This window comes from Neodiprion virginianus, chromosome 4 (genome assembly GCF_021901495.1).
Source record: "Neodiprion virginianus isolate iyNeoVirg1 chromosome 4, iyNeoVirg1.1, whole genome shotgun sequence".
Classification (NCBI taxonomy): domain Eukaryota; kingdom Metazoa; phylum Arthropoda; class Insecta; order Hymenoptera; family Diprionidae; genus Neodiprion; species Neodiprion virginianus.
In genome coordinates this window covers 38,113,218-38,128,802 of record NC_060880.1, presented here as the reverse complement: position 1 = coordinate 38,128,802, position 15,585 = coordinate 38,113,218, and the positions used below count along the sequence as shown (strand labels likewise).

At 37.7% G+C, this 15,585-nt stretch overlaps 5 protein-coding genes across 8 annotated transcripts; 3 read left to right on the top strand and 2 right to left on the bottom strand.

Moving 5' to 3' along the window:
* Positions 1-76: 76 nt before the first annotated feature.
* On the top strand, positions 77-4,032 carry LOC124303942 (ubiquitin-like modifier-activating enzyme ATG7). Of its 3 annotated transcripts, none has more exons than XM_046761816.1 (9): positions 77-573; positions 664-1,141; positions 1,286-1,602; positions 1,670-1,970; positions 2,194-2,541; positions 2,629-2,744; positions 3,104-3,401; positions 3,476-3,549; positions 3,765-4,032. In XM_046761816.1, the coding sequence occupies exons 1-8, from the start codon at positions 353-355 to the stop codon at positions 3,542-3,544; spliced, it is 2,148 nt and encodes a 715-aa protein (XP_046617772.1). In that variant the 5' UTR covers positions 77-352; the 3' UTR covers positions 3,545-3,549; positions 3,765-4,032. The 3 variants fall into 3 exon arrangements, with proteins under 3 accessions (XP_046617772.1, XP_046617771.1, XP_046617770.1); XM_046761815.1 differs by having other exon boundaries at positions 3,476-3,567; XM_046761814.1 differs by having other exon boundaries at positions 79-573; positions 3,476-4,032.
* A 323-nt stretch (positions 4,033-4,355) lies between these two features.
* LOC124303946 (protein RCC2 homolog) lies at positions 4,356-7,024 on the top strand. 2 transcript variants are annotated; one of them, XM_046761821.1, is made up of 4 exons: positions 4,356-4,704; positions 4,956-5,196; positions 5,693-6,540; positions 6,697-7,024. In XM_046761821.1, exons 1-4 carry the CDS (start codon positions 4,495-4,497, stop codon positions 6,865-6,867), a joined length of 1,470 nt encoding a protein of 489 aa, XP_046617777.1. In that variant the 5' UTR covers positions 4,356-4,494; the 3' UTR covers positions 6,868-7,024. The 2 variants fall into 2 exon arrangements, with proteins under 2 accessions (XP_046617777.1, XP_046617778.1); XM_046761822.1 differs by having other exon boundaries at positions 4,664-4,772.
* Positions 7,025-7,550: 526 nt separating this feature from the next.
* On the bottom strand, positions 7,551-11,429 carry LOC124303944 (uncharacterized). The gene is made up of 8 exons (XM_046761819.1): positions 11,145-11,429; positions 10,751-11,075; positions 10,199-10,662; positions 9,799-10,085; positions 9,550-9,736; positions 9,103-9,467; positions 8,892-9,002; positions 7,551-8,819 (listed from the first exon to the last, which is right to left on the bottom strand). The coding sequence occupies exons 1-7, from the start codon at positions 11,295-11,297 to the stop codon at positions 8,918-8,920; spliced, it is 1,866 nt and encodes a 621-aa protein (XP_046617775.1). The 5' UTR covers positions 11,298-11,429; the 3' UTR covers positions 7,551-8,819; positions 8,892-8,917.
* A 138-nt stretch (positions 11,430-11,567) lies between these two features.
* Positions 11,568-13,599, bottom strand: LOC124303951 (ras-related protein Rab-18-B-like). Its single transcript, XM_046761830.1, has 4 exons — positions 13,222-13,599; positions 12,871-12,988; positions 12,473-12,790; positions 11,568-12,354 (listed from the first exon to the last, which is right to left on the bottom strand). The coding sequence occupies exons 1-4, from the start codon at positions 13,287-13,289 to the stop codon at positions 12,193-12,195; spliced, it is 666 nt and encodes a 221-aa protein (XP_046617786.1). The 5' UTR covers positions 13,290-13,599; the 3' UTR covers positions 11,568-12,192.
* Positions 13,600-13,750: 151 nt separating this feature from the next.
* Positions 13,751-15,483, top strand: LOC124303949 (pyridoxal phosphate phosphatase PHOSPHO2-like). The gene is made up of 2 exons (XM_046761826.1): positions 13,751-13,938; positions 14,209-15,483. Exons 1-2 carry the CDS (start codon positions 13,876-13,878, stop codon positions 14,935-14,937), a joined length of 792 nt encoding a protein of 263 aa, XP_046617782.1. The 5' UTR covers positions 13,751-13,875; the 3' UTR covers positions 14,938-15,483.
* The last annotated feature ends 102 nt before the right edge of the window (positions 15,484-15,585 follow it).

Below are 15,585 nucleotides of genomic sequence, written 5' to 3'. Positions count from 1 at the left end.
CTACGCAAAATGACATCAGAGCGGCAGCAGGAGCGTTACCAGGAGATATGAAATATCCCGTCATGCTCATACATTTCAGTGATACCAGTGATTGAGTCATTGATTAGTTAAAATCATCTGTCAGATAAATATTTGATGGGTTTTATAAGGATATTTTGTCTCACATAAGATAAATTGTGATAACCTCAGTTGTGTATTTGCTGAGAGATTAAATGACTTTATTTTAACCAGCGCGACGCAATTTGTGAATAATAAATAACAATGGACGTTGATACCAGGCGTTGAAATATACGCTAGTACGTCTCTGACTTCGACGTTTTAAAACTTCTAAACACTCAAAACCGGCTTGGCTATGGAGACAAACAATTATCCCACGATGAACGGGCTGGTGAAATTCACCAAGCTAAGGTCAGCGATGGACCCAGGATTCTGGGCCAAGCTCTCAGAGTTGAAACTGGACGGCCTCAAACTCAACGACCAGATTAAGATTCCTTTGTGGGCCAGTTATAACCTGGACCGGCAGAGCGACAGGCAGGGTCGCACCTTGAAGTTGGATTGTACTTCGTTCAATGAGTGAGACCGAGTTCGATGAATGAGTTCCCGTTCTAGCCCAACCTAAAGATTTAAATATGCCAAGATTTTGTCACAGCCTTATCATTCCAGGAACGTCGAGATGACATCTCATAGATCAGTCGTTACCTGCTCTGGTTTTCTGATAAATACTAACACTTACGAATCTTTTCGTGAGATAAAACCTGAGAAATTCATCAGCGAAGCAAGTGTGTCCTTGCTACGGTCGATCAAGGATGGAAGCGCGGTACGAGAGCCGTGTCGTCTTGCTTTCTTCATCCTATTGTCATTCGCAGATCTAAAACGCTACAGATTTCATTACTGGACTGCCCATCCGACATCCTTCAACTTGCCCGAGCTTTATCATGTGTGTAATCCATTGTCTGCGGGGTCTCAGCTGTCACCCGATCAGTTGGCGCAGTTGACACGCAGCTTTTTGGCATTAGACAGTAAGCAAAAAGCATTCTTTACCGTACTTGTACCTGGATCGGATAATTTGCATGTCGAGCATCTTAGCAAAGGAGTCGATTTGTTCGAGAAGAAAGCTACTGCAGATGTAAGTGTGGAGCAGGTAAGCAAAGCAGATCGATAACCTTAAATGCTATGTTAAGACACCTAAATTGTATCCGAATATTGAAAGAAATGCGTTACATATTGCAAAAGAAACTTCTTGCACACATCCAAGAACAGTAATTTATATGTGAAATATTTTCAGTGCGAAGAAGAGATTTACTTTGGCTTCTACGATCCTTGCAACAGTCCCGAACCTGGTTGGCCTTTGCGAAATTTGATCTGCTTATTATTTTGGCATTGCCCAAAGGCATCTTTCAACAGCGTTATCAAAATCGTTGCCATGCGAGGACCTGATGCCAAAGATGCTGTAATTTTTACCATGAAAGCTAAGGAATATGAAAACAAAATGGAAACTCGAGAGATTATTTTTGAAGGGCGATTCGTTGGATGGGAAAGAAGTCACAATGGTAAAATGGGTCCCAACATAATTGATTTATCAAACTCCATGGACATCGTCAAGTAAGTCTTTCAAGTAAGTGTTAGTATCATTTGAAAAGGATGATTTACTGACTGCTTTGTCTCACAGGCTATCAGAAAGAGCGGTGAACCTTAATTTGAAGCTGATGAAATGGCGGTTAGTACCTGACTTGAACTTGGAAAAGATCAACAAAACGCGCTGCCTACTATTGGGTGCTGGGACTTTGGGATGTTCTGTAGCCAGGGTACTCCTTGGGTGGGGTGTTCAGAAATTGACTTTGGTCGATGGCTCCACTGTTTCACAGAGCAATCCCGTTCGTCAGAGTCTCTATACTCACACGGATGCCGTAGAACGGCGTTACAAGGCAGAAGCAGCCAAGGATGCCTTGCTTCGAATTCATCCTAGTTTGGTTAGAAATAAATGTTACTTTTCGTGCATCTCACAGTATATACAGGATGTAGTCAAATTAATTGCAAAAAGTAGCTTCTTAGGTCTTTATTTAGACGAATTTCTTTAAAATAAATTTACGAAAACAAAACTGCAGCATCTATGTTATTTTTGTCAGACTCGATTAGCTGAACAATATACATCAGCGTTTGTGATATCTGTACAATTATTCATTAATTTTTCAGGATGTAGAGAGTGCAATACTCCAGATTCCGATGCCAGGCCATGTAGTAGGGTCAAGTATGATGGATGCAACTAGGTCAGCAGCGAAGTTTCTTGAGGAGCTTGTGACGCGACATGATGTCATTTTTCTCCTGTTGGACTCCCGTGAAGCTAGATGGTTACCTACACTTCTGGCTGCGGTTCATGGAAAATTGGTGATCAATGCTGCCTTGGGATTTGACTCTTATACAGTGCAACGACATGGTACACGTGATAACGTGAGACCGGATTCTCCAGACTTCACAATGCACAATCCTGCGGGCGCGGACTTGGGCTGTTACTTTTGTAATGATATTACGCAACCTGGAAACGTAAGTTTTTTTATTAAATCTTGTTGTTAATTCTTTCAAAACTTTCTTTTGCAACTTCTCGGCTTTATACTAAATTATAATTTTCAGTCCCAAATGGACAGAACTCTGGATCAGCAGTGTACTGTGAGCCGTCCTGGTCTGGCACAAGTTGCAGGGGGCCTTGCAGTCGAACTTATGGTCTCGCTGACTCAGCATCCAGAATAGTAAGCTTAGCCTAAATTACAAACAATATCCTGTTTGGTACAATGTTAAAGTTCCATAGTGTAAAATGCAAGAGGGAAACTATATTGAATAAACACGATGGAACTTACGAATATAATTAGATTTACGATAGGCTGGAAGTATCAGCCTGTAAAATCATACAATCTGGGAAAAATAGGTCGTTGCAAATTAGCAACATATATTGAAGGAAGTGCTCAAAACACTCAATTTGCTGTTGTTGAATCAGGCTCTGTTCAAAAACTCTATAAACATTCCAATGCCTTCCGTTTTATCTTGCATCTAACTGGACTTTCACCGACGTTTTTCATTTACTTATATGAAAGTTTAATATTTCTTGCAGTGCTGAAGCAAGAGCGTTAATTGCTGACGATAGATCTGAGCCACACTCAGATGTCGAACACGGAGGAGGTGGTCTGCTAGGAGGTGTTCCACATACTATTCGAGGATCTCTTTGGAATTATGAAACACATTTAACCGTGACACACAGGTTTCCAGCCTGCACTGCTTGTTCTACGCCTCTGATTAACGAATTCCGCAAAAAAGGATTTGACGTTATCCTAAATGCTTGCAATGAGCCCAACTACTTGGAACATTTGACTGGTCTTAATGATCTTCTGAAGCGACCTGATCTGGACGAAGTATGCGGTACCTCAACTAACAAAATATCACGTACTAATCTGACTCGCAGTTTCAATGAAATTCTTTTTTTCAGCTGTGCTTCGCCATTGATTCTTCAAGTGAGGACGAAAATGAAGAACCAGGACATCCAACTCATAAGTGAAATCAGTATGAGTCAAACAATTTGTAAATATACAGATTTCACAATAATTGTATACTTCGTTCAACTTGTATTTGTCCCCAGAAAATTGATAGCTTTGATTTCATTCCATTTGAAGCCAGACGTCTAACCAGTACTTTATCACTTTTCCTTGCGGCAAAGTCCCATTTGACCTGTTTCAATTATTTATTGGTAGCTCCTATTGTCTGTATGTTTGGCTTAGGTTCCGCCAGAAACAGTTGGAATAGAAATTTTCCACAGATTTTCCAGAAACAAAACTGGTCAATTCCATGGAAATAACAAAGAGAAGAAATTCAATTTCCTGCACGTGGATATTAAACTGTATTGCCAATCGAATGTACGTTCTGTAAAAAATGAATTTGTGTCAAATTGTGTAACGTTTTTTCCAGTGTTTTACATATTCTATAATATATATATAAGACTAATGAAAAATCTACATGTTCAAATAATAAATGTTTATTATTTCTTTACCTACGCATTTTACTGCAGCTGAAGAGTCAGTGTGTGCATAATGTGATTTTTAAGTGATTATTCGAGGTTATTGCAATTATAGAATTATGCGCATTGAATTCTGACCATTGTTGAGAATTCCTGGCTGAACTTTATTATGTATAAATTTGAGCAGGATGACTCATTTTGCATAAATTTGAATTCTCGAATTGCTCGAGTATTTGCAGATGACACTTGATGCGCCGCTGTGTTGCAACAGTTATCGAGTAGCTGTGAGTGGTTCTCTGTTATGATTTTTGTGCACCAGGTGGCTGCGTTTTTTATTATACACCCTGTTCTGTACGAATGTTGTACAACACTGGCCAACATCCGTACCGCCATTACATCAATAAATGTCATCTGCACCGCGTCCCTCTAGATCAATTTTACAAATAATTTTGTACAGTTTTGGTATTTGAATATATTATTAGGTGGGAGTGAGAATGTCTACAAAGCGTAAAAATACATCGAGTCTTGAAAAAAGTCGTGGCAAGGCCAAGAAAGTCGAGTACGACGACGAGGATATTTCAAGCGAGCATGAATCCGACGTCGAGGACGCCGACGCCGGTTCAAATGTCGACGGGGACGACGCCGTGGAAGACGCCGATGATTTGGCAGTTGTTGCTACAATGCCGGAGCTCCCTCCTCCGGAAGTAACTATTTATGTTTGAATATCGTCATCAAAAATTACGAAAATAATAGCCATACTGTTTAGAATCAGGTACATCGCGTCCTTCTTTTTATTCTCATATAACTGACTCTTCTTTTTCCTACCATTTCGTCACCCAAAGACCATAACAATTCTATGCTTATCCATTGTTTAACCCACAATAATAATGTCGGGAAAGACTTCCATCACGCTTGCGAGCTAAAATTCATGCGTGATTTGAAATGCGATTTTTAGGGAGGATGGGGTAAGCCAGGAACGCTGGCTATGTGCGGCTTGACAAATTGGGATATGAGCGGACGCAAGGCACCTCCGAAGGGGGTCAAAGCCACCGTAGGACGCAGCTTGTGGACTCCGCACACATTCAAAAACTTGGAAGGCACTCGAGTCAGACTTGTTGCCTCAGGACCTGCTGCGTCACACAATGTAGTCGTCACCGAAGATAACAGGTGTTTGGTATTTGGCAGAAATGATAAAGGTATGATAATCTAACATCTTGTAGAAATATTTTAAACTCTAATTCACTCTATTTGGTAACTTCTTCATCATAGCATCACCTACAACATGCATTACTGAGGAGTGTGATGATTGTGAAAGCAAAAAACAAACATTTTAATCTCGTCGGATAGAGAACAATTATGAAATTGCAAAACTGGTGCAGGAAAGCTTTTTGGAATCATACTGATAACATGAATTTGTAGAACAATTTTTCTTACTCACTTGGCTCTGGTTAAATTTTTCTGATGTGAAATTAACAGCCCACAATCTTCTTAGTTTTTAATTATTTGAAATAGTAAGATCTCTTTTAAATTGTAAATTGGGATGAAAGTAATTTTATATCTTATGTTGGGCAATTATTCAACAGTTGGATGTATCATATAATTTCTATTTAATTGTATGAAACTCCATACAATAAGAAACCAGTGACTTTTTTATTTTGTAATTAAAGTTCTGCATGAATTTTTAATTTCTAGGTCAACTTGGTGTCGGCGACACTAAACGTCGAGATGAACCGACTGAAGTGGAAACCCTAAAAGATCACACAGTAATAGCTGCAGCATGTGGAAGGCATCATACACTGTTTTTAACCAGCCGTGGTATTGTTTTTGCAGCTGGAGATAATAAACTTGGTCAGTGTGGTGTTGGTAAATCAGAAACATGCATCGCTGCAGCAATGAAAATAAAGTATAGCGGTCCTCCCATAGTTAAAATAGGATGTGGTGTTGATTTTTCCATGATCTTAGACATTAAGGGAGGGCTGCATTCTTTTGGCTGTCCAGAATATGGCGCTCTAGGCCATAATACGGATGGTAAATACTTTATAACTTCCACAAAAATGGCATTTCACTTCGAAAAGGTTCCTAAACGGATCGTTTTGTATGTCGAGAGAGCAAAAGACGGACATGTCACCCCTCTGGATCGTGTAGAAATTACAGACTTTAGCTGTGGATATCACCACACAGTTGCAATCGATAATAAGAATCGTGCATTTTCTTGGGGCTTTGGAGGCGTCGGTCGCTTAGGTCATGCCGAACAGCGAGATGAGCTGGTACCACGATTAATAAAGTTTTTTGACCCCCCAAGTCGCGGTATCAAATCTATTCACTGTGGGAGCACTTACAGCATTGCAATCAACGTACACGGATCGGCTTTGATGTTCGGACAAACTAAACGGACAGGTGAAGCAAATATGTATCCCAAACCGATTCAAGATCTATCTGGATGGGAAATTAGGTGCGTTGGATGTTCCCAAACCAGTGTTGTTGTCGCTGCCGATGAATCAGTGATCGCATGGGGTGCTAGTCCAACCTTCGGTGAATTGGTAATTTGTTTGAACTTTACTGTCTATGCTCATAACTAATTAACTTATTCCACTTGTAAACTTTACGTCAGATATTTTTGTGATTGTTACTCCTTTGAGGATAAGTTGAATGTACAGCATAAACGTAAAAAATCATTTCAATGAAAATTCTTTCAGGGCTTCGGTGAAATGCGTAAATCATCAACAACACCGATGGAAGTTAAGGCATTGGAGGGTCTTTATATAACCGCGGTAACATGCGGCTTATCTCACACACTTTTCATTTGTCGAGATGAATCAGACGAAGAAAAAGCGAAGCTTGCAAAACTTCAAGAATATTCGGTTTAAATTGATGATGCACTTTCTACCTTTACACGAAAAATTTTGTTGAGTACCTAAGGTATTGCAACTGTTCTTGAAGGAATTGATTAATTTTATGAGAAGTCTTGAGCCTGATTGGTATTATCACTCAAGGCTATCGATCAGAACCTTGGAACGTAATATCTAAAAAAAAAGACAACATTTGGTCGACTTCATCGGTCGTCTCTTTCTCATCTCGTTTGATAATTTTTAACATATTTCAAAATCTTTTTGACTAGTGAACTTGTCAAAGGCTTTCACAGAAATCATTTAAACAGTGATGATACTTATCTTTTATACCAATTATTTAAATTTTATTTTAGTTCGAATTTAGTTAGGATCTTTGTAGTATTAGGAATAATCGGAAACACGCTCACTGCAGTTTACCCTGTAGTACCCTTTGTGTTCACCGTTGTATAACAGTGCAACAAAAAAAAAATAAGAAAAAAAAATCGATAATACTCCTAATTCGTAGATTTCTTCATACCGTAGCAAATAATACGTCCATACGAGGCATAGACTTAGCAATCTCCCTCCTACTTTGTACTTCCAAGTTTTACTTAACAATTAACTCATGAATGGACGTTAATGAATTTTGTGAAACCCCATTTTGTTAGTAGCTCAGGATATAGACCAAACAAATAGATGCAAAAATATATTTTGATACGTTGCTATTTTATTGACGTTCGCTCTAACTTGTACCAAGACTTTCAATGTAAACCGAAAAAACGTACTCATTGTGAACCCCGGGAATAATCTAAAATAGGTAGTGATGGAATACCATGATTCACTAAAGAGATAGCTCCCCTGCATTCTTACGTCAAGTCTGTCATGACAACTTGTGAATTTCCTATTTTCGTACGCGGGTCGTTGTGTTCTTCCTGTTAATTAAAGCACAATCTATGATTAACTAAAAGTTATCAGTGCGTCCAAAAAAAAAAAGTTTTAGCGAACGATGCATATTGTTGCCTATTACATTATTATACTATTATACCCAACCGATACGTACAGTATTTATTATTCTACATTTTCAATAAAACCTCGAATTTTATACGGAAGTACTGCATTTGGTTTATTCATAAATACACCAGTACTTTACTTTTAACTTCATCCAATAGTTTGAAGATTACTTACCCGTATTTGTTTATTAACCGAAATTTATTATATTTCTACATATTATCATAGAAAAGTTATCATTGTACAATTCAAACACCGCCAGTGTGTTATTATATTTTTCTATTCGCAATGTTTTAAATTTTTTCATCTCTGATTTTGTATGTGTGATGGAATCTTAGTACTCAAATATTATGATCAAGTGTTGTATAACAATTGTACGATTCTGATTACCAAATAAACGAATTTTCTATGATTGCTCTGTCCACAATTGAATTTTCTCATCAATTCAATATATTTCTAATCTAATTCGGTTATAATATTTTCCAAATGTAAGAAATGCCGAATAACGAATAGCGGAATGAGTCTATATTTATATAATTGCACAAACGTACAGCGTCGCGTATAATCTTAAGTAACTCAAAGGACGACGTTGCTTGCTTGGAACTCTATCGAGAAGTGATCGTCGCCTCGCCGGTCGAAACGTTGCTTCGCAAACCGTGGGGCCTACTTGTCCTAGGTACTTATCGCCTTGCATAAACAGTCCGGCCTGCTGGCGCGAAGTTACCAAAACCAGAGACGCTCGTCCCAAGTGCGTCCCTTTCATAAACATGAGCGCCGACAGAAGTCGTCGCTTTCACAAATATTATTTTTCTATTAATCAGATTATCATCACAAGTTGAATAGTCAACAAAATCAAAAAATATTCATGCGATCAATACGTATATCATGTATTAGTAGTACCATTCTTTCATAGAAACAAGAAAAAAATTATTTTGCACAAATTTACCTTCATATATCTGATCGTAGTAGTAGTATATTTTAAACTGTAATTTAAAGCAACAGAAATCGGTAATTTTACCACCATAGCTATATTCATAAAATACTTAAAATTGTACGTAGAGTTCTCATGCTGTATTAACATCTATGCTTCAGACTTGGTCGAAATTATATGCATATTTTCCTCGTAAGAATCCGATTTGAAATATTCTCCGTACAATTCGTCAACTCTATAAAAGAAAACCATATCTCGTTAAAAACTTTAATATAAATGTATTTGGGCAGAGCAGAGACACAGCATTGCTAAGAGATATTTTTATATTCACTAGCCTGTTATAACTTGACAAGTCCAAGTTTTCCGTATAACGGTACTGACCGTCTGATGAGATATTTCTATTATCTAGAATGGCTACTTTCTGAGTCTGTACAGCACTTTCTGTTTCTGAATTATCTCCAGTACTACTTGTTGCCGTGTCAGAGTTCAAAATCTCAGATAAGTCGATCTCACACGAACTACAAATCTCAGGCAACTCGCATCGCTCGTAGTTAGGTACCCATTTTTTAATACATTTCCAACACCGCTCTTTAACACGATAAATTTGTTGATTTTGCCAGCACGGATGGCAAGGAATATTTTGTAAAGCTTCAAAATTATGTTTGGCCATCAACTCTTCTTCTTCTTTCCGTTTTTGTTCCTTAAAAGTAATGTTACTCTCATGAACAGAATTGAAAGTGAACTTTTAAAACTTCTCCAACTTTATCAAAGCTATTTGAAACCATTAATTTTTTGTCCATTTCGATTGTTCTAGCAATTACAAAGTCCTGTACAGCCTTCATTTCCAGTTTGGAAACGTTCCCATATCTCCAACGCAGCAGTTGACATGCTATGTAATGATTTGGATCAGATGGTCTGTACTGTAACGCTCTGCTCATGGCCCAAGCTAATGGTGCCATTACTGTTCGCCTGTAAATAAATTTCAAAAATTGTACACACCAGAGTGAAAAATTGAACTCGCAAATCTTTACCTTAAGTACTCATTTCGTTCAGTGAGAAGTTCTGAGCTTGTTAGCGCTTTTGGTTTTACGTGCACATTTTTGCAATCTACTAGAGTTTGTTGACTCGACGTTGAATTTGACACAGTCGAACTACTTATATCAGAAAAACATACGCGAGTATCTTCGGCTTCAAAATCCGTTTCGCTATTATCAGGCTTTGGAATTAAACTCTTCAAGCTGTTAGTATTAGAGGGTGGCGAATTTACTGAACAAATTTCTGACTCAAGGACAGTCAAATCGCATTCGCAAATGAGTACCTACATTGAAAGTATACGTTGTACAAACTTGGGAGTGGCAAGTAGTATAACATCTGCATACATTGCACTTTTTATATTTTTCATGCATAACTACATTCGTAATGATTTCAGACCTCATGCATTCCCACGTGTTCTTCTTCTTCTGTTTCCGTGTACCCCAAATCCTTGAGCATCTCCATAGTCTCTTCATCGATACCTTTCTGAACAATTAGTTGCAGTACATCCTCTGGTATTCCTAAATTTCTTAAAAATTTTATCATTCGAGCTCCTACATCGATCTTCTCCCCTTGCCAATTAAGAATTCCAGGAACATCAACGCCCGCGAGCATTAATTGCATTAAACAAATTTCGCTTTGTACCAGCATGCCGTTCAATATTATTTTCCTGCTAGCATTATCATCAAAGCCCATAGTTCTCAGAGACGTAGCTAAAGATTCGTCTGTCAACTCATTCCAGAGTTTATGCGATCGTAAAGTTTGAATGGACACTCCAAACTGGATAAAGTAATTCAGATCCTCCGGTTTAAGATGTTTTAAACCAAATTTCATTGCTCTTATAACAAGCGATTCTGACACACCTTAAAATATGACCAATAATACTTTCTATTACAAGATGGAATATATATTGTATTATATTATGTTTCCTAATCAATGTTTACGCCATACCACTGCCGTATAATCGTCCCAAAATATCCTTGCTGTATATACCCCTATGAACAATCGGACAGTAAGGTATACCAGCAGAAAATTGTTTAATTTTTAGTGGGGGAATTTTCTCATAAGGTTTGGGGGGTTGACTGGTAGCTCTTTGCAGTAATCGGTCTGTCAATGCTGCCAATAATTTTTCCTCGGTCCACTTGCCGAAAACCTTGACCCTTTGATTAGTGGTTACTACATGCAATTGAGCTCTTCGGTATTTTTCTTTGGCAAGAGTCTCAGGCAAGTGACATACATCTTCGTTGCTTGGAAAAGGTCCACAAACAACAACGCTCTGCTAAAAATCAAGCAAGATAATTCACCTATGATCATACTTTTCGCAGGATGTAAATAACTCTGTCACCTGTTCTTCTAATTCTTTATGTCTTCGACTTGTCACACGTACGGCGCATGCCATACAATCACTAGAAACAGGACTGTAATTGTATTTGGAGCCATGGGTTGACAGTTTCTCCGATACTTCGAACAGTTTTCCTTCGTATTCCATATTAGTCATAGCAATACGTCAGGATGTCTGTTATGAAATGTCAAATGACTCATTGATCAATGACTAAACCTAGTAGCCCCAACGCAATTGTAAAACAATACCAATTTGCTGCTTTCAATTACTGGTCCTCGTCAATGAAGTCATCTGCTTATGTTATCGATCACATTGTGTCCTGATCTACGTTGCCATGAATGCTACTTTCGATCTTTTTTTTTTCACAAGATATTTTCAGCAATAACGATACAATGTCATTTGAGTCAGGTAAAAGTTTGAAGAATCTACGATTATTGAAAGGCTCTTTTATTTACAAATAAATATGCTCTTTACAAGTTGACATGTTGTACAAACAAAAAATTTCGAGAGGAAAAATTATTTCGACATTTACTTAAGAAATCTGAAGTAATTATTGTATGACAGACCAAAAACTAAAAGGCCAAGCATATGAACCTCAAAATTCTTAAAATAAGGAGTGCTAGTATTACAAAAACAGCTGAACAATTAGCGATAGGATAGGGTGTACTTATAATTTCAAATATAAGTAGCATTACAAAAACCGAATTAAAAAATAGCATAGAAAAAATTTGAAGAATAATGCAGATAATCGAATTGACTGGTCGTTAAGATTAGATTTTTGATCAGTAATTATCAATTTCTAAAACGTTCTCCACATCATATGCACCATAGATATATTTACATTACTCCAGACCATTTCGTGTATGGAATTCTTTAAAGAATCCCTTCGGATTCCAGATTGGTTGTCTTACAAACTAAGGTCAATAGAAATTAGCCAGAGAAGACATTATTATGGTTTAGTTTTTTTTTTCGCTATACCACAAGCTGCTCCCAGTGTACCTAGTTTGGAGTGATTGGCGTGTAAAATTAATTCGAAGCTTGTGATGTTTTGCTAAACTAAACTGCAATAGCAATTTGAGTAAGGATTTTGTGGTTCGTAATCGTCTGTCAATTGAACTCCTCTTTTACCCAGGCGATGCCTCGTTCCGCCTAAACTATCACCACCATACATTCTGGTTGAATTAGCTTCCCATAGTCCAGGAGTTTGTATTATCTGTTAAGGCAAAATCATAAATATATTTTCAACTAACGGAACAATTCTTTTTCATAGATTGAAAAATGTGCAGAGTAGCAAGAGCTCAAAAGTATCCACGTGAAACAAGTCACACCACCTTTTCAACGAGTTCTTCAAAACAGCACCTTACTCCGTCAGCAGTTTTTGCACTACTTTCAATGTATAAAGTTTGGTGTCGCCGAGCAAATTCCAAGCCCTCCTCCATGCTGACTTCCCTGTTGGGCAAGTCATTTTTGTTCCCCACAACCATTTTCACAATATCTATTTTGTTGCAGTAAGTGTTGAGTTCGTTTAGCCAAGTTTCAAGCTTCGTAAATGTATGTCTGTCTGTTACATCGAACATCAGAATTGCACCTTGCCCGTCTCTGTAGTAACTTGGCGTTAATGTACGAAAACGTTCCTGGCCGGCCGTATCCTGGACAAATAATTAACTTACATGCTGTCAAGTCTGTTGGCGTCTGATTATGGAATAGTTTCAGGAAGTAGTCGTCATACCCAAATCGCGAGTTTAACCGTATTACCGTCGATGGTGATCTGTTTAGTTTTATAATCCATACCGACTGTGCTCTGCATGTTTTCATTGAACTCATCTTCAGTGAATCGGAGTAATATACTGAAATCAGGACAACCGTGTAATTTAAGAAAACACAAGATATCACGAGTTCTGAGACTTACTTGACAAAAAAAAAACAACAAATTAACCAAACGGCAGTTGCTTCAATTTGGACGTGGTTCAAATATTAGTTGACTTATGCGGATTAAACAATTAATTAATTAATTATCGTAGACTGATCAGAGGTTAGAATTTACAGAGTAACATAATATGGCAATAAATTCGATACCTACCTAGACTTTCCTACGTTAGTTTCACCTATCATTAGTAATTTGAGCGTTGTCAAGACTTCTTGGTCCATTTTACTATATCTATCCTCAAAATGGCCCCAATTAAAGTTTACAGTTTCAACCGAAAGGTCGGCACCAAATAACACCTCTAAACTCCCGAAAATCGAACGACTCGTGGTTCGACTTTTAGCCTTAAACCTGGCACTGACAGAAAGCACAATTCTTTGATCAATCCTTTGGTTCAATCAACGTTACAGTTCCGCTGTGCGGGTGTGATGTGCGTGCGAGTTACTTTCGTCGTGTAGATGATCAAATACAATATTTTTAATAATCATATAAGGTGCTAAATTGCACACATGACTAAACGAAAGAGAAAAAAACAATAACGAGTTTACTGCGCGTCAGATCCACTGAATCAGATACAGTTGCAAAGTGACGACGTAAAGTTATTTTTTATTGTTTTTCATCATCCTTTTAATTATAACGCGGCGATCAACGTACAGATGTCGCTGCCGCTCGTGGCATACAATAACCTCAAAAATGTTTGCGAACTGTCACACGAATGTCAGGCTGAAGGTTTAGTATTCGCCAAACCTTTGTGTCGAGCATTTCGTCGCACGTTTTTGTGATGATATTTTCGCCTGATCGTTGATCTTCATGAATCAAACTCAATTACACATAAATAAGGCGGTTATTTACTTCAAAAGGGTTATTTCAACGGTGGGTGCTTATAAAGTTTTCCTATACTGTGCTTACTCTTAACTAAGTTTGTAAAAGAACGAGCATGTGAAACGATGCACTTTTTTTTACCCCCTTTCACATAACCGTGCAACTATAGATATTATCGACGAAAATTGAAAGAAAGTATTGGTAGATTCGTCGAATGAAAAGTTTCATTCACCATTGCATAACTTATGCAAGGTCGAAAAATAAGGGTGACTAGGAATTTTTTTCTCTTAATCGTACCTGATTTAACAATATTTTTAACAGATGTCTCGACCACTTCTAGTCGCGTTTGACTTTGACCATACAATTGTGAATGACAATACGGATATTGTAATCCGGAAGCTACTGCCCGAACAAAAATTACCAGAATCAGTGAGAGGCATGTATCGATCGGACGGATGGACCGCCTACATGCAGAGAATCTTCGAACTTCTCCATGCAAATTGCATTAACCACACACAAATAAATGCCGCTATAGACAATATACCCGCAGTAAACGGGATGGAGGATCTGTTGGAAAGATTGCACAAGAGCAATTGCGATATTATAATAATAAGTGACTCGAACTCAATTTTCATAGAGCGCTGGTTGAAGAATAAAAAATTGAGTCATACTGTATCTCGGGTATTTACTAATCCCGCTAAATACGATGACAACGGATTGTTGAAAATCGAAATGTATCATCTGCAAGATTGGTGCGAATTGAGCACAAAAAATCTCTGTAAGGGGCATATTTTAGAAAATTACATAAAAGAGTCACTGGTAAATGGAACCTCATTTGAGAGAGTTGCTTACGTCGGCGATGGACGGAATGATTTTTGCCCCATTCTGAGATTGTCGGAAAAAGATTTTGCTTTTCCAAGGTCGAATTATCCTCTTATTAAAATTTTAAATGAAGCAAAAACTAATGGCACGCATCAAGTTAGAGCGCACATGTGCCCATGGAACGATGGTACGCACATTTTGGAAAAACTTCTCGTCTCTCTTGAGTAAACTAGAGTTTAATAATAAAAATAAAATTCAATGACATTTGAGTGTAATCGAATGATATTGTGTTAAGGCTAACCCTTCAGTCTAGGCCTTTCTTCAATTCAATTCTCAAGTTCTTTCAGTTATGCTGTACCTTGCATACTGCTCCTATCCTTCTTTACTTGACCCAGTCTTTATATCTAGTGACGAGATTAATCGCTACACTTCAGTCCCAACTCCCGATTTCTCGCCCTATGATATATATCATGAATATAATTTTTTCGCCACCCGCCAACCACTCAATTCCGAATCCACAACCGACTAAAGATTCTCTAACTAGGGAAGAAACAAAATATCAAGGAATAGTTACAAGTTTGTTTGTCTGTCAATGAACATTGCCAACAATCTCTTGACAATTGTAAATATTGTCGTTAATATTTTCTTATTAAGTCATGTTAAGTTACAATTTGTTCATTTTTGTTGGTGGATTTCTGCCTTACCTGTTTAAGCATCTACTTACCTGTATTTATAACATCTAAGTTATGTAATAGTTGATGGTTTTTTTTCTTCCTCGAAGTAATTTTAATAGTTATCCACAATGTCAATGATCTCCATTCCCAGAAAATGAAATTAAGATCAGTTCAAATTTCGAATATTTTCGCGCGGTTGCGC